General features: G+C 44.0%; 1 protein-coding gene across 1 annotated transcript in view; it reads left to right on the top strand.

The window, feature by feature from the left end:
- Positions 1-26,387, top strand: part of KIF5C (kinesin family member 5C) — a 148,244-nt gene that overhangs the window by 82,786 nt on the left and 39,071 nt on the right. The window contains exons 13-17 of the mRNA XM_068245840.1: positions 3,767-3,835; positions 5,284-5,490; positions 16,528-16,674; positions 19,639-19,827; positions 23,033-23,150. Of these exons, the coding sequence (XP_068101941.1) occupies positions 3,767-3,835; positions 5,284-5,490; positions 16,528-16,674; positions 19,639-19,827; positions 23,033-23,150 (730 nt within the window). The remainder of the gene's footprint in view (positions 1-3,766; positions 3,836-5,283; positions 5,491-16,527; positions 16,675-19,638; positions 19,828-23,032; positions 23,151-26,387) is intronic.

Below are 26,387 nucleotides of genomic sequence, written 5' to 3'. Positions count from 1 at the left end.
GCTGATGTCATCAAGAGCACACAGCGCAGGCCCAGTATGGTCTGTGTCTGCGCAGTACACTCCTGGTGACATCAGCGGGAGCGAGGACACGGCAACGCAGGTGCAGTGGTTTTCTGACTTTAAAGTCAGAAATTCCAGAAGTGAACTGGAGGCGGGGCCGGAGCATCGGGGAGTGGCTGCGCCAACACAGGATGTCTGTGGGCGACCATTAGAAGCCCCGGGTAAGTTCAGCTCATTTTCCCCCGACTCCCCCCTACAGTATCCCTTTAAGGATTGTGCACTAGTGATCCTGCTCTTGCCAGCTGGCACCCTGCTGTGTCAGTGCCCACCATCCCCTGCAACATGGTGTGCAGAGTGCTCTGCTCAAGACTACCTGTGTCCCCGGCTTGTGGAGCGGAGTATGCAAGCAAGCAATGTCTCAGCTGTGTAATGATCGGGGATTCTTCCTGTGTGGCAATCGCTGTGTCTCATATCTATGATGCCATCTAGTGGCTTCTTTGAGACACAGCTGTATGATCCTGGGACACATCTGGCTATGAGGAGGGGGGCTGACTTGTACTGGGGTAACATCTGGCTACTGTGGAGTGGGCTATAATGGAGAGGGGGCTTCTACGCAAGTCAATCACTTTTTCCTGGTTTCTGAGGGAAAAGTGGGTACCTCGGCTTATATGCGAGTGTATACGTTATATATCTTTGTCTCTAAGGTCTAAACTCAAAGTGATTAGGGATTAGTTACCGTATCTTTGGATTCTAGGTGCCTATGGAGTAGACTGTTTCGTATTATCGATATGTATCCCTGCATTCTGAATGACACCAGAAACAAGCATGCAGCTAATCTTGTCAGATCCGACAATAATGTCAAACGCCTGATCTGCTGTATGCTTGATCAGGGTCCATGGCTAAAAGTAATAAAGGCAGAGGATCAGTAGGATAGTCAGGCTACTGTTATAGCTTAAAAGAAGAAAAATATGGCGGCTTTCTTATTCCTCTCACTGCAGTTGTCCTTTGGGCCAGGTACACACCTTCAATTTTGATTGGTCAATTTTACCACTTCCATGTAGTACGAGGGTTCATAGATTTTGAATATTATGAGCAAATTGTGTAGGTAAACTCTACATGGAGGTTATCATTTTTTCAGTGATTGGCCAATGAAAATTGAAGGTGTATACCAGGCTTTAGTATAGCTGAACTTCACCTTCAGCAAGGCATACGATAGTGTACAGATAGTCCCCGACTTACGAACGCCTGACTTACAAACGACCTGCCGATACGAAGGGCATGGATTCTCTGTTTCCATGGGAACAAGTCAAAAACAAACATTTTCAAATTGGACTTGTAGTTTTTGAGAAAATCGATAAAAAAAAATAATCAAAGAACAAATGGCTTTTAAACTTGTATAAACAGGTACAGAGGGCAGAGGTGACACAGAGAGGGACACTGGGAGGCACAGAGGAGGTTCAGGGGACAGAGATGGCACTATGCTCTGACTTGAGAACAGATTCAAGTTATGAACGAACCTACAGTCGTTAACCGGGGACTACCTGTATACAGCATAGTTGCTCCTAAATTGGAGCGAGGTTTTCCGCAGTCTGTATATTAGATATAATTTCATGTGTTTACAGATGTGTGCTTACTAATCAGAGTACTCATTATAGTAATAATACTCTTGCTCTTGAACTCCTTTTAGGGGTATTTAATTTTGGAGGCTCGAGGGTTTTGCTGCCGCTCTAATAAGTGATAATAGTGGTGCGCTGAATCATAATCATGTGTTTCGCCGCACTCACTGAAGACGTTTGCCGAGTGCAATAATTAAACCAAGTGTTCTCCATCCCCTCTGTAGTGATCACTCCGAACTGTAATTAGCAGAACCGCTAATTAAATGAGATGCTTAAATAGTTCCAGCTGTACAGATGTCTTCTTACGGAGACCTGGGTCTGTGCTCTCTGAGACCGTAAGCTGCATATAACAAAGCTTGGAATTCTAGAACATTCATGTCCCTTCACCCCACACTTGTAGCAGAATAGACAGCAGTCAGTCTATAATACGATATAAAATGTGGACACGCCTCCTGCTCCTCCTATTTCCAGTGGCGCGAGAAGGGCTGGGCTTCTGTTGTAGTTGTATACATTTTAAGAGGTGTGTCTTAAAGGACTGCTAAAGTGAGATGAATATGGAGGCTGCCTATTTTTCTTTTAAACAATACCAGTGGCCAGGTGATCTATTTGGCTGCAGTAGTGCCTGAATAACACCAGAAACAAGCATGCAGCTAAACTTGTCAGATCTGACAATGTCAGAAACATCTGATCTGCTGCATGCTTGTTCTGGGCCTATGGCTAAAAGTATTAAAGGTATAGTGTCAGCAGGGCTGCCATTCAACTGGTATTGCTTAAAAGGAAATACATATGGCAGCCTCCATATACCTCTCTCTTCGGTTGTCCTTTAAACTGCTGGACCTGGAGGAGCAGCCATCAGTCATGTGACTGCAAGGAAACCTTCAAGAATCCTAGCCCTTTTTGTAAATTTGGCTATTAACCCTGTGTAGTCAGGAGAAGCAGAGCAGAAGCATCCACCAGGCAACCTAGGCAGGTGATTGGGGCCAAGTGGGTGTGAAGGGGCCCACCTGCCACTTTCGTTGACCTCTCTTCACTTCATCTTACCAAAAGGACCACAAGGGGGGCCCAAATCTATAACCTTGTCTAGGGCCCCATTATATCTTAAAGGAAACCTAAAGCTACTTAAAAACAAAATGTACTTGCCTGGGGCTTCTGTCAGCCCCCTGCAGCCGTCCTGTGCCTGCGCCATCCTTGAACGATTGTCTGGTCCCCTGCTGCAGCTGAGTTTTGTTATTGCCGACTTGCAAGTCGATGGCCACTGTGCCTGCACGGCCCTGGCCGCGCGCGTCCTTGTTCCCGGTCCTGTTGCCGGGGGCGTCCTGTTCAGGTGCAGTACGAGAAAACCTTGTACTGCACCTGCCGGGAGCGTGAACGAGGACATGTGCAAAATGTAGTCATGGCGGGGGAATGGAGGATGGTCCATGGCGGTGGGGGTACAGGGCGACTGCATGGGGCTAGCAGAAGCCTCAGGTAAGTGAAACTTTTTGTTTTGTTTTGTCTTTTTGTTTTTGTTTTAGGAACTTTAGGTTTCCTTTAATCCATCTCTAAAGAGAAATGGGATGACCATTTAGAGGACTCTACTGAGCACCACATCTGGCCACGAAGAGTAAGTGTCCCCACACATAAGTCGGCATTGTGGCCTGATTGACCTTGCGATTTGATAATTTTATCGAATCGCAAGAGAATCTGTGGCGCAGCATGGGTTGCCTGAGCAATGGTTTTAGCAATTTCCAGCTGAAATTAGCTGAATGGGTCAGGAATGGCAAAAAAACTTTTTTTTGCAAGGGCTCGATCGGGTTGTTCAGTGGTAACTGCATTTAATATTTTGACCACCACCGGACCACGGCTAGTGTCCCCCCAAGTGTATAAATGTTGTCTCGTCTTGTGCAGCGTGTGGTCAAGCAATAGATTCCCTCTCTGACCATCGATAGCTTTGTGCAGGAGAAGCACATCTTGTTCTTATGACAGTAAGGAATGGCAGGATGCAGCCAGCCAGGTTTATTCAGTGTATATGTATTGCTAAATGCGCTGTGCAATAGGTGAATGCCTGTTTACTAATATCCTAATATGTCATTGTCCAAAGTTATTTTTAACCTCTAAATGTTCCTTTTACCTTTGTTATACACGTTTTTCATGTTTTATTCTTCTTCTAGGATGATGAGATCAACCAACAGAGTCAACTAGCTGAGACGTTAAAACAACAGATGCTCGATCAAGACGAGGTAGGTTATTTTATTCATGCAAATTGTGCTTCTCACGCGCTTCGCACCCTATTCACTCCCCTTAAAGTACATCCGAGGTGACAAGTGACCTGAGATAGACATGTGTATGTACAGTGCCTAGCACACCAATAACTAGGCTGTGTTCCTTTTTTTTTTTTCTTTCTTTCTCTGCCTGAAAGAGTTACAAATCAGGTATGCAAGTGACAGTTTTTGTCTGGGTCGGGACCAGGTCAGACTGTAGTGTAACCCTCACTAATAAGGAATTACAGCCATAAAACACTTTCCTGGCAGGAAATGGCTTCTGAGAGCAGGAAAGGGATAAATAGATTTTAGCTCTGGCATACTTCCCTGCATATGTCATTGAGCAGAGACAATGAAACAGTAAAAACATAAAATACAACTGTGGGGTAACTAAAACAGTCCTTTTTAGGAGGAGGAGGATAGATACAATTGTTTAGCTCATAGTTTTTCACCTCGAATGTCCTTTAATGGAGGGTGATGATAATAGTAATTCCAGTTTTCGTATAGCACTTTTATCCAGACTCCAAGCACTTGTGAAGCAGTCACTAGAGCGCACAACCTTGGCACTGGTGAGTGCAGAAAGTATATTGCTGTCCTTGTCTACACCCAGGGCAGCCTTTAGGGCATCACGGGGGAGGGGGGGGACTTCTGTATGGGGCCCAAGTGAATCTGGAGAACAGGGCCACACATGGGCTGCCCATTAATGTGGTGAGGGGTGCTGGAAGGCTAATCCAAGAGTCACATTAGTCAGTTAGTGATTAAAGGAAACCTGAGATGAATGGGAGAAAAGGACTTTTTCTTACCTGGGACTCCTTCCAGCTCCCTTGATACAACCCCCCCCCCCCCCCCCCCCAGTACAATCATTTGTGCTCCTGTGAAGTTTGCACAATCCAGCTGGGTTGCGAGGCAGTGGGCATGCATTGTTCTGGGCTGCACCCCTTCTCCATTGTGCTCCCATTGTTGGGAGTTTTCTGTGCAAGTGCAGTTACAATCTTAGTGAACTGAGCATATGCAGAAGGCTCCTAGACATGGGAGCGTGTGAAAATAGGTTACTTTGGTCAGTGTGTTCAGGCCTTCAAAGATTGTGATTTGCCATGTGGGGCTAGAGGGGATTGAGGGGGCCTCAGTAGGTTTACCTTTGCCTAGTATGGGGCCTGAACATTTCTGATGGTGACCCTGTGTACACCTACAATGCATTGCTCCACAGCTGACCTTGTACTGTAGTTATAGACTCTGAAACCACAGGTCCTGGGGTAAATGGTGTTGGTGGCCTAGAATCTGCATAACCTGGTGATTTGGGGTCTGGAATTAGCAGTAATTAGTGGACACAGAAGTGTTGGAATCTTGGTGTTGGTCTAGGAAGTTCCCTTTCTTTCTTGCTTGGATCTCTTCATGTTCTTATACAATGGTTCTCCTTTGTTCCTTAGCTCCTGGCATCCACCCGCAGAGATTATGAGAAGATACAGGAGGAGCTGACCCGCCTGCAGATCGAGAATGATGCTGCTAAGGATGAGGTGAAGGAGGTGCTCCAGGCCCTGGAAGAACTGGCTGTCAATTACGACCAGAAGTCTCAGGAAGTGGAGGACAAAACCAAAGCCAACGAGCAGCTGACGGATGAGCTGACACAGAAGACGGTAGGAAGTCTGGGAATAGATCTGTTTATACAATTCCAGGCCTGCTTATTATGCTTCTTATCGCAAGTGATTTCACATCGACCCTCCAGGAATGGCCATCTTGTTGAAGCCCCAAACTGCTCCTTCTTCTGGATTGTCTTCAGTGGTAGGACTGTTGGTTAGTCAGACTAGGAAGGCCTAAAGAGGAGCAGATCTACCAGCTATGTCTATTCAGTAGATTGATTTGCCATATTTCATGTGCTGTGCTAATTGTACCCTGATGCCTATCTGGTTCTTGAGGTAGATGTTTTGAAGAGCATCATCCAGGACCAGAGATGGTCAATAAGCTTCTAATCATTCTGGCTTGCACATACATTAAACCCATCTTTCATGAAGATTAGAATTGGACCAGTTAAATTAACTTCCTTTCTATTTTGATTGCCCGGGTTCCAAGTATCCTACAGATTTTCTTATGTATGCTAGATGAAATTATTAGTATCTCGCTGACCATCTCTCTTGGACAATCCATATTTCTTTTTGTAATTTGTATCAATTGTTTTAAGTTAAAACGGTGTATTTGTGCCTTTGCATAGTTTAGCAGAGGGTGTCCTCATCCCCTGGACTGTAGGGTTTAGCAGTGTACACACGCTATAATAAACTCGTCCGTTAGGAGTCTACTTGGCTGAGAATCCAGTGTGCATACGGGTGACCCTCAAGCTCGTTGAGGCCGGCTTTACACTCGAAGTGTGTTTGCGATATGATGCCCTGCCCCCACTGCACCGCAACGCACAAAATGACTAACATATTACCCTGCAGCAGAGCGCACAGGCGGTCATTTGCATGGTGCTCCCGCGAGCCCATCACCACCCCTCACCCAGTGACGTACTCACCACCCCTCACCCAGTTACGTACAGGACGATGTCAGCAAGGTACGTCACCGGTATTCCTGGGTTTTCCCGTCCAGGGCATGCTTTGTACCAGCAACCTTTTTAAAATGTATATATCGCCCATTGACTTGCATTACTTCCGCCGTCGCTGTGTAAGTCGGCCGGTAACACTCTGTTGACTGTGTCGGCTCGGCGTTGGATAGGGAACTTCTAGCGTAACACAACGTGGTAACTGTGCTTGGCCCCATTGATTTGCATTGCCATTGTGTTACCTTGTGGTAAAATAGGGTAATGCACCACCGTTTTTTTTTTTTTTTTTTTTTTTTTTTTTTTATGCAAGTGTAAAGAGGGCCTTAAAGATTGTGCATATCTGATTTTTCAAGCGAACCCTGAGCAGAGTTAAAGAAAAGAAAAAGGAAATCTGAATATACCATGGGGTTTCCTCCAGCTACCGTAGCCTGCGAGATACCTTGGTGTCCTCTGGGTCCCCTCCGTGGTCTTGCTGGTGTCTCCCTAAACCTAAACCTGGCGACTTCAGCTGCGCGGCCCATCCAGACACCCAGCGTGTCATTGCGCCCGTCACCGTAAGGGTTCTGCGCATGCGCGGTTCAGTCTTTCCAATACCACGCATGCGCTGGACCCTTGCACCCCGTTGACGGGTGTGATGACGCGCCAGATGCCTGACTTTGGCCAAAGTCTCGCATCTACCGGAGCCTACCGGAGCCGCCAGCAAGACCCAGAGGACACCAAGGGACCTCGCGGGCTATGGGGTGCTGGAGGAAGCCCCAGGTAAGTCCAGATTTCCTTTTTTCACCTCTGTTCAGGGTCTTTTTTAAACAGCAACCCCTGAATGCATTGTTTCCTTACCTTAGCCCTGCCACAGGAAGCTGTGCCATTTTGCACTGCACAATCACCCCTCCTCCATTTCCTTTAGAAACTGTACAGACGCTCTGCTCTGCTATGGCAGAGTAACATTTTATCCCCAAACCGTTTCCTGAGACATCGAGTGCTAATATCTGCGCATGGCAATCCTTGTGCATGTATGCTGTACTCCATTATGTTGCTAGAGAAAAGAGATGCCATGGTGTCAAAAACCTGAGCGGTTTTTGCCTTTTTCATGATTGCTAACTCAGTAAAGGACCAGCCCTTAAAGGGGAACTGAAGAGAGAGGTATATGGAGGCTGTCATGTTTATTTCCTTTTAAGCAATACCAGTTGCCTGGCAGCTCTGCTGATCCTCTGCCTCTAATACTATTAGCCATAGCCCCTGAACAAGCATGCAGCAGATCAGGTGTTTCAGTGGTTCAGACTTATAAGTCTGATCTGACAAGACTAGCTGCATGCTTGTTTCTGGTTTTAATCAGATACTACTGCAGAGAAATAGACCAGCAGGGCTGCCAGGCAACTGGTATTGATTAAAAGGAAATAAACCTGACAGCCTCCATATACCTCTCTCTTCAGTTCCCCTTTAAAGCGTTGCTATCATATAAAACCGGCATAGTGGGGTATGAACCCTCTATAACAGTAATTATAGATTGCCGGTATACCTTGAAATGAATCAGAGCACTCAGTATATGATTTTATATAAAAAATTGTATTTGCTTATCATACAGCATATATACAAAATATGAACAGTTCCAAGTAGTGTTTCCTTCTAACAGTATTCCATCTCATCAAGGCTTTAGAGCCAAGCGATTATCAATCTTCTAAGCACATTCAAAAAAGAATATAACAGTTGTGTTATGTAGAATAAGATCAAAAGTAGTCTCATCTGTATCAATAGCTGTGTAAAACTTGTAGTAATCTTCTTAAAGAAATAGCATAAAAAATAGCTTCTAAAAAAACTTCTTGCTAACATCTTAATAAAACTTAATGCTGAAAAATTAATAAAGTAAATCACCAGAATATTAAGCATATTACCCCTTCTCTGTCATCTCTTCAGCATCTAGAACCACTTGTGGGAAGGTAGCTTCTGCCTCATGTGTCTTCTCAGGAGATTGTTGGGCTTCTGCAAACTATGAGCTTTCAGGCCCTACTTTTATAGGGGTTGGAGGCAATATGGCTGCCTAATCTGGACTTTCCCTGGATCCCAGACTCTGATTGGCTAAAGCTTCCGTGCGTCAAACGCTATCTATGTTTTGAATACCTAAATCACAATATTATTGTTTATAAATTCTTAATTACCTTATCTTGTGGGAATTAACGTCATTTGGAGTGCTTGACATTTTGTTTAGGTCATTTCTGACGCACGTAATTAAAAATGGACGTCAACAGCCCTCTTGTCTGTTGGCTGACCCAGACATGGAGACTAAACAATGTCATTCATGACGCATTTCTGATAAAGTGTTCCCTGTTAATTATGTTGGAATGTCTTGGTACTTTCCCAGGTCAGATTGACACTAACACAGACCTGCAAGAACCTTCATCAATTTAAGGCTTATTAAAACATACAGGGCTTCTAATATACTTATTTAAATATAAAGCTTATTATATAATTCTTCTTAAAACAATGAATCATATAAGGAATAATTACATATTAAATCTTAATAATATAAATTTCTTTCTTATAAAATAAATATAATGTCCACCTGCAGAGGTCAGCATTTCATAACAAATAACAATCTATTAATAATGTTGATTTTATAAAAAGTATGAAACCACCAGATGGCATCATCGTCCTAAATACGGGACAATACAAAAACCTTGGAACTTACTGACATTCCAAAGGACAATCATAGTCAAAACATGGCATTATATTCTTGCTGGCTGTAATGGCCTTCAAGCCACGGGACATGTCAACAATTGTCTAGCTTACAAGTTGAAACAATCTTATAAAAGTTTTACTTTCTCATCTTCCACGGGTAGACTACAGATTTTAAATATCTTTCAGAGTAATAGATTCTATTATATAGGGTTTAACAATAACTATTTCTTTCTTTAAAGGGTCTGTATTGATCATTAATATTTAGATTAACAATATCTGTGTGTAATAAATATGTGCATTTATAATTACTGCAGTAATGTAAGTTTAACTTGCTTTTCTGTTTTCACACAGAAGCCTCTTTAAATGTCAAGGCCACGCACTAGCATAAACAAGAATGCTCTGACTTTTTGTAACTAGAATAATCTTATAGGCCTCACAGCCTGGAATATGCTACGTCACAGAGCAATACAGGATCTTCTCAAAAAATTAGCATATTGTGATAAAGTTCATTATTTTCTGTAATGTACTGATAAACATTAGACTTTAATATATTTTAGATTCAAATACACACAACTGAAGTAGTTCAAGCCTTTTATTGTTTTAATATTGATGATTTTGGCATACAGCTCATGAAAACCCAAATTTCCTATCTCAAAAAATTAGCATATTTCATCCGACCAATAAAAGAAAAGTGTTTTTAAAACAAAAAAAGTCAACCTTCAAATAATTATGTTCAGTTATGCACTCAATACTTGGTAGGGAATCCTTTTGCAGAAATGACTGCTTCAATGCGGCGTGGCATGGAGGCAATCAGCCCGTGGCACTGCTCAGGTGTTATGGAGGCCCAGGATGCTTCGATAGCGGCCTTAAGCTCATCCAGAGTGTTGGGTCTTGCGTCTCTCAACTTTCTCTTCACAATATCCCACAGATTTTCTATGGGGTTCAGTTCAGGAGAGTTGGCAGGCCAATTGAGCACAGTAATACCATGGTCAGTAAACCATTTACCAGTGGTTTTGGCACTGTGAGCAGGTTCCAGGTCGTGCTGAAAAATGAAATCTTCATCTCCATAAAGCTTTTCAGCATATGGAAGCATGAAGTGCTCCGAAATCTCCAGATAGCTAGCTGCATTGACCCTGCCCTTAATAAAACACAGTGGACCAACACCAGCAGCTGACATGGCACCCCAGACCATCACTGACTGTGGGTACTTGACACTGGACTTCAGGCATTTTGGCATTTCCCTCTCCCCAGTCTTCCTTCAGACTCTGGCACCTTGATATCCGAATGACATGTAAAAGTTGCTTTCATCCGAAAAAAGTACTTTGGACCACTGAGCAACAGTCCAGTGCTGCTTCTCTGTAGCCCAGGTCAGGCGCTTCTGCCGCTGTTTCTGGTTCAAAAGTGGGTTCATGCTTCCATCTGCTGAAAAGCTTTATGAAGATGAAGATTTCATTTTTCAGCACGACTTGGTACCTGCTCACAGTGCCAAAACCACTGATAAATGGTTTACTGACCATGGTATTACTGTGCTCAATTGGCCTGCCAACTCTCCTGACCTGAACCCCATAGAGAATCTGTGGGATATTATGAAGAGAAAGTTGAGAGACACAAGACCCAACACTCTGGATGAGCTTAAGACCGCTATCGAAGCATCCTGGGCCTCCATAACACCTGAGCAGTGCCACAGGCTGATTGCTTCCATGCCACGCCGCATTGAAACAGTCATTTCTGCAAAAGGATTCCCGACCAAGTATTGATTGCATAACTGAACATAATTATTTGAAGGTTGACTTTTTTTGTTTTAAAAACACTTTTCTTTTATTGGTCGGATGAAATATGCTAATTTTTTGAGATAGGAAATTTGGGTTTTCATGAGCTGTATGCCAAAATCATCAATATTAAAACAATAAAAGGCTTGAACTACTTCAGTTGTGTGTATTTGAATCTAAAATATATTAAAGTCTAATGTTTATCAGTACATTACAGAAAATAATGAACTTTATCACAATATGCTAATTTTTTGAGAAGATCCTGTATAAAGTACTCTAACTTTTCACTTTACAATGAAATTTTGCATAGAACATTAAAACTTAACACATATCCATATGACATCTTTTCCTGCATAAATAAAACCGCTAGAATTCTGGCAATGGTGCGCACTCCACAACTAAGGGCAATATAAAACTTCAGAAGGAGGCATGCCAGCGGCTCGATGCTAGCGCGTCACCGCTCATCCCCGCGGGCACTTCCTTCTCAGCGCTTATCAGCACTTCGTTTTTGCCTATTGTCCGCCCGCAGGGATCGAGCCGGGAATCAATCCCCCGCGTGATCGGACATGTCGGAAATTATCAATCGAGCCGTCAGCGGCTCGATTGATGAGAAGAATCTGGGCCGTGTATGCCCAGCATAATGCATTTCTCTTTGGCTCTGCTCATGGCACATTGGGTAGCCCATACAGGCTGCACATGTTAAAGGCCAGCCCTGCCTGACAGCACCTTTAGGTCCTATTCACACTTAGCACAAAACGCCGGCGATTTTTGCAGGCATTTTGCGGGAGTGATTTTTCCGCGATTTTACACAGAAAAATCACTGGACAGTGCAGCGATTTTTCTATAGCGCTGGAACACGATCACTGGTAAATCGCCTGAAAATGGTGCAGGTTACGCGTTTGTGTTTCGCGATTTGCGGTAATTGGCGCAAATCGCCCAAGTAGGAATGGGCACATGAGCGTTTTGCCAGCGATTTCAAACTTTTGAAAGCGCTAGTGTAATAAAACCTTAAGTGTGAATGGGGCCTTAGTATTTGGCAGTTTGTTTTATGGCTGTCAGTAATAGTCCTAACCAGCAAGCAGAGCTGCCTTTCTGTTTTATAAAGGTCTCCATAAATCAGGCGACTTGGCCGCCGATCAACCATCCGGTTTACTTATTATCAGATGAAAATCTGTACCGCCAAGAGCATGCCTGATTGACGATGCAACCGATTTTGGGCTAAAATTGGATGCACGTATCTATCGGACATGATGCAAGATGTAGGGCCGACATGCTCGATCGATTGCACGGCGTTCAAGATCAGGACAAGCGATGGAACCGCCGTTGCTGTCACCACCCTAATGTAAAATGTACCCCGTGCAATACACTCTACCTATTGGCGCCTGCCACTGGCTCCGTACTAAATCCACATACATGCGCCCAATGTGGTTGCCGGCGTATATATGTGGGCGCGGGTGTGACGTCACACACCGTGGGCGCGGGTGTAGGAGGTAGTGTGCAGACTTATTTATATAGGTTAGTTGGCCATCCAGCTAAAGAAAACGTTTGCATCATTTTTGAGGGACATTTTTATTCGGTGTTGAAACCAGTGGCCCTTCTTGGAATTCTCTTCACCTTGTAGATCTCAGTTGACCTGCCCTTGTCACCGTCTCCCTGGTTTCCTCTCCACCCAGGGCTACATTTATTTAATGAGCACTGCTACCATCTAGTGGCTACGATACAGATTCCTGTGCTATCTATGACTGCAGCAGACACCATCAGATCTGTCACGTGTTATAGCCACAACTACAGATGGTTAATGAGATTCTAATATTTCTGGCTTGCATGCAAACTGCATACACGTTGGCCAGGCCAAATCGGCAGCAAACACATTGATTGGGCCAATTCCCAGCAATATAGCAATTGCATTTGATTTACATTCAAGTTGGAAAAATTATCATCTCATTGACCATCTCTGACCTTTTTTTTTCTGTTCTAACCATGGTTAGTTGCCTGACTGTGTACCCCTATTCTTGTCCTTTATGCTTTGACCATAGTCTGTTACACAACTATTTACCACCATTCTCAGCCTCTGTGACCTGTCCTGTGCTCTGACCATAGCCTGTCGGAGCAGTGCTTTTCAGCGCTGCTAGATTTGGGCGCAGCCGGCGCCTCCATAGACTTCAATAGGAATCATTCCTATTGAAGCGCTCAGTGAGTAACGTCGGCTCCGTCAGAAGACGGAGCCGAGGTTGCTTAAAAACATAATAATTCGGCCTCCAGCAATCGCTGGAAGCCGAATTATTTCATTCCCCCACTATCCATGTCGGCCTGGAGGGGGAATAGTAAATTAATCGGCCCGGACTTGTGCAGAAGCAGGATCAGCCATATAACGCTGTATCCTGCGCCCAAGTCTACCGGCGCCGATTTCAAATGTACTCTAAGCCTGTTACTCAGCTCACAGCCCCCATTCTCACCACCTGGGCTCTGGCCATAGCCTGTTACTCAGCTCTCAGCGACCATTCTCACCACCTGTGCTCTGACCATAGCCTGTTACTCAGTTCCCAGCCCCCATTCTCACCATCTGTGCTTTGACCATAGCTTGTTACTCAGCTCTCAGCCCCCATTCTCACCACCTGTGCTCTGACCATAGCCTGTTACTCAGCTCTCAGCCCCCATTCTCACCACCTGTGCTCTGACCATAGCCTCTTACTCAGCTCTCAGTGACCATTCTCACCACCTGTGCTCTGACCATAGCCTGTTACTCAGCTCTCAGTGACCATTCTCACTACCTGTGCTCTGACCATAGCCTGTTACTCAGCTCTCAGTGACCATTCTCACCACCTGTACTCTGACCATAGCCTGTTACTCAGCTTTCAGTGACCATTCTTACCACCTGTACTCTGACCATAGCCTGTTACTCAGCTCTCAGTGACCATTCTCACCACCAGGGGCGTAGCAATAGGGGGTGCAGAGGTAGCGACCGCATCGGGGCCCTTGGGCCAGAGGGGCCCCAAAGGGCTCTCCCTCAACCCCAGTATTAGCTCTCTATTGGTCCTGTGATCATAATAATCACTTCTATAGATACTTAGAATAGTGGTAATCATTAACAAACTGTCCCCATCCCCTTCTTGCACCTCTGACACTGTAGTTGTCATTGGCAGGTTTTGGTGCGCCGTATCAATTGTCATGTATAGAGTGCTTGGGGGGCCCCATTGTAAAACCTGCATCGGGCCCACAGCTCCTTAGCTACGCCACTGCTCACCACCTGTACTCTGACCATAGCCTGTTACTCAGCTCTCAGTCCCCATTCTCACCACCTGTGCTCTGACCATAGCCTGCTACTGACCAACTAGTGACAAGTTTCATGCTCTTTGCTCTGCCCATATAGCTGGTTATCAGATTAACCAGCTACTCCTATTCTCTGCCTCTGCTCTGACCGTAGCCTGTTCCCGGAGCATGCCAGCAGCCTCAACCTCTTATGCACTTTGGAACTTGTTAAAAAAAATCCCAGTCAGTCTAAATCACAATGTGCAACAGTACAGAGGTTTATGGCACTGTCCCTTTCTTTTGGAATGTTTGGATTTTAGTGGCGTCGAAGTGTTTTAATTTAGAACATGAATCTTCATACATGGAGGCGGGTTAACTCACCTTTGTTGCCATCTCTGTGCACTGCCCTCCACGTTGTGTCCCAGCTCTCCAATACTTCCTGCTTCACAGCCACAAGCAAGAAGTATCATAGAGCTGGAATGTGACATGGAGTGCAGCAGGCATGGGCGACGACAAGGTTGAGTGAACACTCCCAGCCACGGTGCGCATGTATGAAGTTTCAGGTTCTAATCGGACTAATTCAGAATTAAGTTGCTAATTTGAACAACTTCACCATGCCAACACTAGATTTTAGTTTCCAGTTTCTCGCTCTTTGTTCATAAAAATAAGTTTCAGTAGTTTGAGACACAAAATAAGTGACCTCTGTGAACAAGAATGGCGTCAGATGATAAACCGTACGCTTCTTATCAGTTTTGCAGCTTGTATTAGATATATTGGCCATTCATCTCCTGCCTTCTATTATCTGGAAGTGTTGAGCCTAGCTAGGAGCATCTTCCCGCAATCTGTCCCAGTGATGTGTGTTCTGAACATTAAGCTTTTCCATCTCCCAGCAAAATGTGTTTCAGGCTCAAGTGTTTTATTCTCTGTGAGATGAAGCTGTCATGCTGAGAATGAATCTCTTGGATCTGGGTAGCTGTAGATAACTAGAAAGACAGCACCAGTATAGGGAACAGTCTATTTGCAGTATAGAATGTACTTGTATAGTATGGAAAAGTATATAGGGTAGAGTCCGCACATAGCTGTAATCAGATAGTTTTGTTCTCCACTCTCTGAAGACAGAAATAGTGGAAAATATGACAAGAAACCGGGAACAATCCTCGGATAAAGTGGTTCTTAAAGTGACACTGAAACGGAAAAAAACCTTATGATATAATGAATTGTATGTGTAGTATGGATAATTGGTAGAATGTTACTAACAAAGAAAAGAGTCTCTCATATTTTTATTTTGTTGTGCAGCTTTTTTTGTAATATTGCATCATTCTCTAATATTTGCAGTTTACAAACTATACTCTATATTTTAAACAACAAAGCAAGCAGGGCTAATCACCCTTTGAAGTCCCCTGCAATAAAACTTTATCTGTAGCTGCCTGTCACTCTTTCTTTGAAGTATAAGTGCTTCAGAAAAAAAAGCACTATGGCCAACTGGAGAGCTCAGAGAAGCTCTTTTGTATAGATAGCAAGTGAGGTTTCTTAACTCTTCCTGTACTGGAGAACAATGAGACTTTCTTTGCTACTAATGTTTTATTTCTTAGCTCTACTACACACATACAAATCATTATATCATAATTTTTTCCTACAGATTCCCTTTAAGGTGGCCATACACTTACCAGGCTGCCTAACCCTAAGACCTCCCTCTATCGCTGCCTAACCCTAAGACCTCCCTCTATCGCTGCCTAACCCTAAGACCTCCCTCTATCGCTGCCTAACCCTAAGACCTCCCTCTATCGCTGCCTAACCCTAAGACCTCCCTCTATCGCTGCCTAACCCTAAGACCTCCCTCTATCGCTGCCTAACCCTAAGACCTCCCTCTATCGCTGCCTAACCCTAAGACCTCCCTCTATCGCTGCCTAACCCTAAGACCTCCCTCTATCGCTGCCTAACCCTAAGACCTCCCTCTATCGCTGCCTAACCCTAAGACCTCCCTCTATCGCTGCCTAACCCTAAGACCTCCCTCTATCGCTGCCTAACCCTAAGACCTCCCTCTATCGCTGCCTACCCCTAAGACCTCCCTCTATCGCTGCCTAACCCTAAGACCACCCTCTATCGCTGCCTAACCCTAAGACCACCCTCTACCGCTGCCTAACCCTAAGACCACCCTCTACCGATGACTGACTAACATCAAGACCTCCCCCACCTTAACCTACTCTCCCTGCCGCTAAGCTGCGAATTGAGCTAAAGAAAGTTAAATTTGGGGGGTGGGGTATAAAATCAGCCATGCAAGATTGTGTCCTTGAACTCCTGGTCCCCATTTTACCTTGTGTTGCGTCACTGCTCGGGTACAGATCGCTGCTCTTTATAGTGTATTATTAGAGGTTTGTTGGCTGATGAACAAAACGGAGCTTCTTGCAGCACAATAAACTGCTATATGATTGTAACTGAACTCTTTACAGACCAGCCTGATGGCAACACAGCGTGAGCTTCACCAACTGCAAGAACTCAGCAGCCACCAGAAGAAGAGAGCCACAGAGATCCTGAACCTGCTGCTGAGGGACCTGGGCGAGATCGGAGGCATCATCGGCACAAATGATGTGAAAACGGTAATATCTCAATCACCTGCCTGCATAATACAACTATCATAGCGAAGGTTATGCCAGCATAACGGGTGCAAGCTTCAAGAGGAACTGTAACCAAGGATTGAACTTAATCCCTATCAGTAGCCAATACCCTCTTTCCCATGAGAAATCTTATCCTTTTCTCAAATAGATCATCAGGGGGCTCTGTATGGCTGATATTGTGGTGAAACCCCTCCTACAGTGTGATGTCATGACCATGGTCCTGACAGTTTTCTGTCTGTAAACCTCGTTACATTGTGAGAAATAACGTCTTTTTCCAGCTGCCAAGCAAGCAGTATCTCCCTCTGTGCATAGAACTCTCATTAATGAACATTCAGTATAGATCACCTGGCAGGACTAAAGATTTCACCACCGGTGATCAATTGCAGGATGTAAATCAGAGAGGAAATTTTTTGCAATGGGCAAACTCTGACTAAATAATCTAAACATAATAAATAAAATTGCTTATTATATATTTTTTTTTTTACTATATTCATTTAATTTTCACTACAGCTCCTCTTTAAAGAGCAAGCAACACCCATGCTAACCTAGAAATAAAATACTCCTATATAAGTAGATAAATACTAGTTCTACTCACATAACAGATATATTGCACTGTCCACGTTATGATTCCTGGGGATTTTATAAAAGAAAAGCAGAGAATCCTATTCTAGACAGTTTGCATCTTGGTTACCTTTGGATGAAGCTAATCCTGACATAATTTCCTCCCTCACTCTTTTTTTTTTTTTTTTGCTTTTTTTCCTCTTGCTAATTGTGTATTCGTTACCCGCCCTCCTCCTAGAGTCCCACAGAGGGCCATACTAGTAAGTGCACTGTCTTATGTCATTAGAAGGTGGGGGAAATAAAGGAAAGAGGAGATAAAAAGACCCCCCTCCCCTTTCCCAGCATGCAACTGTTTTGCCAGGCAATGGCAATTAAAGCAGTAGGATCAGCCATACTATGCCAGAGAAAAAACACATATATAAGTAGATAAATACTTGATCTACTTACATAACACATGTATTATACTGTCCACGTTTTGATTTCAGTGAATGTTATATAGTAAATGACAAGAATTCTGTTCCTGGTGGGGGCCATGTCTTTTGCCCACAGTTAAGGCTAACTCGTGATGTCATTTCTGCCCTTTACTTTTTTTCTTGTCTCCTCCAATCGCTGAGTCACCTCAGCCTTGCTTGTAAACACAAGTGAGTAGGGGATCAGGTTTCAGATAAGCAGCTGGCAGGGAAATAAAGGAAAGAGGAGGAATACATTATAGATAAAAGAACCCCCAGCATGCAATTCTTTGGCACGGACTACTAAAGGGCCAGTGCTCCTTAACCTGCTGAGCGGTCTGGACGAGCTCAGCTCGTCCAACACCGCCAGAGGCTGCCGCTCAGGCCCTGCTGGGCCGATTTGTGTCAAATAAAAAGCAGCACACGCAGCCGGCACTTTGCCAGCCGCGTGTGCTGCCTGATCGCCGCCGCTCTGCGGCGATCCGCCGCGAGCAGCGGCGAAAGAGGGTCCCCCCAGCCGCCTGAGCCCAGCGTAGCCGGAACAAAAAGTTCCGGCCAGCGCTAAGGGCTGGATCGGAGGCGGCTGACGTCAGGACGTCGGCTGACGTCGATGACGTCACTCCGCTCGTCGCTATGGCGACGATATAAGCAAAACAAGGAAGGCCGCTCATTGCGGCCTTCCTTGTTTATTCTGGGCGCCGGAGGCGATCGGAAGATCGCCTCCGGAGCGCCCTCTAGTGGGCTTTCATGCAGCCAACTTTCAGTTGGCTGCATGAAATAGTTTTTTTTTAATTTAAAAAAAACCCTCCCGCAGCCACCCTGGCGATTTAATCAGAACGCCAGGGTGGTTAAGTATGTGATAACTCCAAATCATAACAGCAGAAAAAGTTTTGAAAGTTTTGAATGCAGGATTAGCATCTTTATCACTTAATACACTCAGACCAGCTGCTGTTGATATTTGATTTTTATGGTGACAATCCCGCTTTAAACGGGAATCTTAAGTTAAAAAAAAAAGTAATTTACCTGGGGCTTCTTCCAGCCCCTGGACTCCTACTGTGCCCGCGCCATCCTCCTGATCCCCTCCGGGCAGAGCCCCCTCAGAGCTGGGCTGTCGCATTCGCGCGGCCCCGAGCTGTGTGCACCCTGGTTATGCTCCTGTGGCTGAGCGCTTTGTGTTTATTTATTCAAGTTTCCGTTTAAGGCTCCAGTTTAGGCCCAAGACTTTTTATATGCATTTTGTAGAACATTTTCTATTTTTTGTTTGTTTTAAAACCTGCACTCTTTACATCCTATAAAAAGGTGATTCCTGCTTAAAGGGAACCAGAGAGGAAGCACCCTTGTGTATTTTACCATGTATATCAGTAAGAACATTAGAGAAAACACTTACCATGCTGTCTGTTTCGTCCTCACTGCTAAAAGTGTCTGTTATCAACAGTCACAAGAATCCCAGACTGAGCAATTAAATCTGGCTTTGCTGGGAATGATTATTGCTGAGTCATTATAGCAAAGCCACAAGGGGGCAGGCTTGGGCTTGAAATAACACCACAGAAGACAGACTTGGCTATAATCTTTCTGTAGCAAAGCTAGACGGAGCAGCCTGACTTCTCAGTCGGGGGTTCTTATCAGAGGTGTTAACAGTCAGATTACACAGAGAACAATGAAACAAAGGGCAGATTAGGTGTTTACTGTCATGTTCCCACTGATTTATAAGGTAAAATACAAGAGGGTGCTTCATCTCTGGTTCTCTTTAACCAGTTTATAGATCCTCAGTGATTGACAGCTGCCTGCAGGCGAACAGTGAGTCGGAACCAGTCACATGATCATGCAGGAGGGGCGGGGGGGGGGGGGGGGGGGCAAGAAAGGTTACAAGTCTTTGGATCAGTGGTGGATGACAGAAGCCCTGACATTACTCCTTTTCCCATTTGTGTATCTGCAGCTGGCTGATGTAAATGGCGTGATCGAGGAGGAGTTCACTATGGCCCGTCTGTACATCAGTAAGATGAAGTCTGAAGTCAAGTCGCTGGTCAATCGCAGCAAACAGCTGGAAACTGCCCAGATCGAGTCAAACCGCAAAATAAACGCCACAGAGAAGGAGCTCGCTGCCTGCCAACTGCTCAGCTCACAGGTGGGAGTGGTCGTATGGAGGTGGGAGTGGTCTGGAGGTGGAGGTGGGAGGGATTTGCTGTTTTGGGGAAATCCACTGTTATGTTTGGCAGAATAATGATGCACTACTGTGTGGTGTTGCCTGATATCTGGCTGCTGTAACAAGACAGAAGATTTTGAGGGTAAAGCAGACCTGAACTCAGAACTTCCTCTCTGCCCTCAAAGATAAGCAACAGCATAGTAACCTTTAAAGAAAAACATTTGTTACAGCTGATACAATTCCTGCAATAAATCTGCAGTGTGTCTACTTCCTGCTTTCATGGAAACAGACATAGGCCTAACATCCTGTGTTTACAAATTAGCTACTGTGTCGAGGCAGCCAGCTGACACAGCTGAGAGATCAAATTACAGTTGTGATTAAACATAGATGAGGGGGAATTAGACAGGCTAAACTCTCTAAATACATACAGGGTGCATTCCACTCTGTTTTCCCTCTGTTCTGTGCAAGAGTTCAGGTCCATACTTAAAGTTGTATTTGCGCCTTTAGTTTGTGTAATACTTTGGGGTACAGGCAGACTACGGTTACCCTAGTTTTGTCAGTTACCATAGTTTTGTTATAGATTCCACCCTTTTAAAAGCGAATACGCAGAATTATAATTTTTTTTTTTTTGCTTTAGTTATTAGGGTTTGTATATGTAATAGTTATAATTATATATTTATAATGAGATTGTCTTTAATCTTCGCCTTTGCAATGTGCTGAGTCCCACTGGGTTGTCACATGAGGGCTTATGTTTTGGTCTCCATCCACTTTTTGAGGCCATGATGTAATTGCTGCGGTGACCCAGCCTTTAGCGGTTATCTCTGGAAAGGGGGTGTGGTGGTAATACCACCTGCTCCCAGCAGGGACAGTCACACTATCCCAGAAGAAAAACACATGTACAAAGAAATAGCTACTTGCTCTACTTACATAACAATGTATTGTACTGTCCACTTTTGATTTGAGAGAAATTTATATAGTAAATAAAGAGAAAACCATTTCCGGCATTTTCCATCTTTACTGCCTCTGCCTGAAGCCAATCTTTGTAATTTCTTTCCTTACACTTTTTTTTTTTTTTAACTCCTGCCTGAAATGGTGTATGCATTGCCAGACCTCTTCCCCACTGTGCTCTGTAGAAACTGCACTGTCATATCTAGCTTGCTTTGTAAACACGTGAGCACAGCATTGATTGTATTTCAGCTGTTTCTGTACAGGGGTGATGTGTATTTCCCTTCTCAGCCTCTTGTCACACTGAACTGCCCTCAGTCAATCGGTGAGGAGCAGGAATGTGGGAGGGGTGATAGCAAGCTTCCTTCTCCTGGCAATGTACCAAAAAGAGCCAGGCTGATTGAGATAAGATTCATTACAGCAGAAACATTTGACACGTTAACGGTAAAATACCGCTCACCCCCGGTGAAGGACAGTGCTGGAACTTGGATCTGGATTCCAGACAACAGCTAAGAACAGACGAAAGAATTCCGCACTTGTCCAAACTGGTTCCACTTTATTCAGGACAAGTGCGGAATTCTTTCGTTTGTTCTTAGAAACATTTATGACTAGATTGGCATGCTTGCAATGCAGGGTCAGCCTGTAGACTGCATAATAAACACCGAGCAGTGGGTTAATGGAATTTGATTTTATGGCTGACAATCCCACTTTAATATCTGACTTGGCGTAGTTGTCCACCTACCAGTAAACTAACTAGTGGGAGGACTGTGGGTGTGCCACAGCGCGATTTGGGGGGAGGGGAGGGAATTGTGGCTGTCTGTCTGGATGGGCAGGCTGAGTTCTTATTCTAGGAAGTATGGTGGGGCTTAGTTCTGAAACCTACTTTTGCCATTCACTTTGTATTGAAACTAGCCTGTGGTTGTGTGTATTTTATCATTCTATTGTAAGTTTTTCTTAGCTTGGGTGTATTCCTGGGGCATTTTGAGATGGAGTTTAAAGCAAACCAGAAGCAAAAAAAAAAAAAAAACCCCAAACGTATGAGATAATGAAATGTATGTGCAGCACGGATAAAGAATAGAACATTAGTAACAAAGAAAAGTCTCCTTTTTATTTTCAGTTATATAGCTTTTGTATAACCTTGCATCATTCTTCATATTTGCAGTTTAGCACCCAGACTCTGTCTTTTAAAGGGACTCTGAGGAGAAAAAATAAATGAAATTGGTACTCACCTGGGGCTTTCTCCAGCCCACCGTAGGTTGGGAGGTCCCCCGGCGTCCTCCTGGCTCTTCTCATGGTCCCTCCGCTGCATACCACACCGGGGACACCCACGCCAGGTGTCAGGCTCCCACTTCCTGAACGGGGACGATCTTCGTCATTACGCCGCCCGCTGCGCGCCATCATGCCGGGCGGCTTAACAGTACTGCGTATGCGTGGCGGTTTCGCGCATGCGCAGTACTGTCACGCCGGCCGCCATGATGACGCGCAGCGGCCGGCGTGATGACCGATCAGGAAGACGAAACCCGGCCCGGATGTCGCCGGTGCGGTATGCAGCGGAGGGACCGGGAGAAGAGCCAGAAGGACGTCGGGGGACCTCCCAACCTACGGTGGGCTGGAGAAAGCCATTTTCACTTATTTTTACTCCTCAGAGTCCCTTTAAGCTATAAAACAAAGCAGAAATAATGACCCTTTGAACTTTCCTACAGTAAAACATTATTTCAAGCTGTCTCTCGCTGTTTCTTGGCTATTTAAGTGCTTCAGAAAACAGGACTGTGTTCAACCCAGTGTGTCAAATGGCTCCGAGTAGCTCTTTAGTATATATAGCGGAAGCTTATTTTTTTATTTTTCCTTCCACTGGAAAACATTGAGACTTTTTTTTTCTTTGCTGCTAATGTTCTATATATTAGCTGTACTACACACACAATTTATTAAAGTTGATTTTATTTCAGGTTTGCTTTAAGGAGTCTGATGCTGCTTGCTGTCTAGTTAGCCTCCCATAGTAAAAAGTAATAATGTCGTTTTTGATGACCATGCATAATCATTGGAGCTCTTCTGCCCTCCCCTGGATGATTTGAGGTCCTGCAGTTCATAACAGAAAAATATATACTGTAGATGCTGCCATTGGATTTCAGTGGGTTATGATGACTAGATCTTGTGATGATGGTTTAGTACATTATACTTATCACTCATTGCTGCAGACCGAGAGAACAGTCAGTGATTGTGTTATACTTGCCATATATTGCAGCATGAAGCAAAGATCAAATCGTTGACAGATTACATGCAGAACATGGAACAGAGACGCCGGCAGCTGGAGGAAGCTCAGGATTGCCTGAATGAGGAGCTGGCCAAGCTTCATGCACAAGGTATCGCCTGCACAGCTGGGAACAGCTGAATGCCCAAGCAGCTTGGGGTCACCAAAACCTACTAGGAAAGTATAGGGGACTAAAAGAGACCAAAAAGCCCTCCTACAAAAAGCAGAGCTTAGTGTAGTTTGCCTTCTTAAAACAAAAGGTATTTGTGATAATTCAGCTTTAAGCTACAGTGTCCAACTTAGTGAAAAATGGCCTGGTCTTTAGGGGGAGTTTAACACTGCAGTCCTCAATACTCCCACAATGCATCACTAACTAAATATGCAAATTGTAACCCTGGCTTTAGGGGCATAAAGAGATAATTTGCAGTGATGCATTGTGGGAGACCACAGTTGCTTCCTTGCAGCTGAATTATTGCAAATACCTTCTGTTTTAAAGTGGACCTGAACTCAGACGACCTCTCTGCTCTAAAAGATACAAAACAGCACAATAACCTTCAAACAAGAAACATTTCTTTGTTACAGCTCATACAAAACCCTAAAATAAATCTGCACTGTTTCTACTTCCTGATTCATGGTAGCAGACAAATTGTTTATAGCCTGTGCTTTCAAATGGGCTTATCTGCCATAGGCAGTCATGTGACACAAGGGGAGATCAAATTACAACTAGTGATTGAAGACAAATGAGGGAGAATTAGACAGCCTAAAATCTCTAAATACATACAGCAGGGGTAGGGAACCTATGGCTCGAGAGCCAGATGTGGCTCTTTTGATGGCTACATCTGGCTCTCATACAAATCAGTAGGGATTGATTCACTAAGCTACACTGCTCAAGCAGCACAGCTTAGTGTGGCGAAGCAAGTAACATTTTCAAAGTAGGCCCGCTACTGCTGTAGCATGCAATACTAACTTACTCGTTCTACCCTAAAACAAACTGCTGCTCCAGTTGTCCCACTCCTGTCAGGTTCAGTGACTTTGTAGGACGAGATCCCTGCACTTTGGCCAAATAGGCTGTTGAGTGACAGGCAGCGTATTGGGTCAATCAAAGTGCGGGATCTCGTCCTACAAAGTGAATCAACTCCTAAGTCAGCTAATTGTACAAGCTGCTAGTCAGTATTTCTCCTGTCTGGCTATTGGGAAATTGCTGATGTTGTTGAAACCAAGAGAAGCTGAAGACGTGTCTCACACTTCCGCTGCCCAGAGGATCAACTGTATACAAACCACCATGGCAATAGGGACGTGAGCCCTACTGTCCCAGTGTGAAAGATATTGCATGGCTAGACTCCACTACAAGAAAAAGTTCCACCTGACATAACTATTTAATAAATTGAGCAAAAAAGGCGAATCCAGGGTATGATTGAATGCAAAAAAAAATATCTTTATTGATTGCCACTACAAAGTTTAAAACCAATTAAAAACAATACAGCCAACCTGGACCAAAGAAAATCCCTATTATAATAATAATATAAAGAACCTAGTGCAAGCAATAACTGGTAAAAAGATGTGTCACAACTTGGGTTCTCTGCGATAAAGTGAAACTCAGTGGCACTACAAAAAAAAATATATAAAAATTAATGGTAGTATTGGTACCTGTAAAAAATGGTAGTATTGGTATATATACAGGATCTTCTCAAAAAATTAGCATACTGTGATAAAGTTCATTATTTTCTGTAATGTACTGATAAACATTAGACTTTCATATATTTTAGATTCAAATACATACAACTGAATTAGTTCAAGCCTTTTATTGTTTTAATATTGATGATTTTGGCATACAGCTCATGAAAACCCCAAATTTCTATCTAAAAAAATTAGCATATTTCATCCGACCAATAAAATAAGTGTTTTTAAAACAAAAAAAGTCAACCTTCAAATAATTATGTTCAGTTATGCACTCAATACTTGGTGGGGAATCCTTTTGCAGAAATTACTGCTTCATTGCGGCGTGGCATGGAGGCAATCAGCCTGTGGCACTGCTCAGGTGTTATGGAGGCCCAGGATGCTTCGATAGCGGCCTTAAGCTCATCCAGAGTGTTGGGTCTTGCGTCTCTCAACTTTCTTTTCACAATATCCCACATATTCTTTATGGGGTTCAGGTCAGGAGAGCTGGCAGGCCAATTGAGCACAGTAATACCATGGTCAGTAAAACATTTACCAGTGGTTTTGGCACTGTGAGCAGGTGCCAAGTCGTGCTGAAAAATGAAATCTTCATCTCCATAAAGCTTTTCAGCAGATGGAAGCATGAACCCAGTTTTGAACCAGAAACAGCGGCGGAAGCGCCTGACCTGGGCTACAGAGAAGCAGCACTGGACTGTTGCTCAGTGGTCCAAAGTACTTTTTTCGGATCAAAGCAACTTTTGCATGTCATTCGGAAATCAAGGTGCCAGAGTCTGGAGGAAGACTGGGGGAGTGAAATGTCAAAATGCCTGAAGTCCAATGTCAAGTCCCCACAGTCAGTGATGGTCTGGGGTGCCATGTCCTCTGCTGGTGTTGGTCCACTGTGTTTTATCAAGGGCAGGGTCAATGCAGCTAGCTATCAGGAGATTTTAGAGCACTTCATGCTTCCATCTGCTGAAAAGCTTTATGAAGATGAAGATTTCATTTTTCAGCACGACCTGCCACCTGCTCACAGTGCCAAAACCACTGGTAAATGATTTACTGACTATGGTATTACTGTGCTCAATTGGCCTGCCAACTCTCCTGACCTGAATCCCATAGAGAATCTGTGGGATATTGTGAAGAGAAAGTTGAGAGACGCAAGACCCAACACTCTGGATGAGCTTAAGGCCGCTATCGAAGCATCCTGGGCCTCCATAACACCTGAGCAGTGCCACAGGCTGATTGCCTCCATGCCACGCCGCATTGAAGCAGTCATTTCTGCAAAAGGATTCCCGACCAAGTATTGAGTGCATAACTGAACATAATTATTTGAAGGTTGACCTTTTTTTGTTTTAAAAACTTTTCTTTTATTGGTCGGATAAAATATGCTAATTTTTTGAGATAGGAATTTTGGGTTTTCATGAGCTGTATGCCAAAATCATCAATATTAAAACAATAAAAGGCTTGAACTACTTCCGTTGTGTGTAATGAATCTAAAATATATGAAAGTCTAATGTTTATCAGTACATTACAGAAAATAATGAACTTTATCACACTATGCTAATTTTTTAAGAACATCCTGTGTGTATATATATATATATATATATATAATTAATATATACTGTGTCGCAGAGAAAACCCCACAAATGAGGCACATATGGGGCAATCCCAATATCAAAAAACCTCCACAATC

The sequence above is a fragment of the Hyperolius riggenbachi genome, chromosome 7, assembly GCF_040937935.1.
Source record: "Hyperolius riggenbachi isolate aHypRig1 chromosome 7, aHypRig1.pri, whole genome shotgun sequence".
NCBI lineage: Eukaryota > Metazoa > Chordata > Amphibia > Anura > Hyperoliidae > Hyperolius > Hyperolius riggenbachi.
Note: the sequence above shows the minus strand (reverse complement) of the source record. Positions and strands in the feature narration are given on the sequence as shown.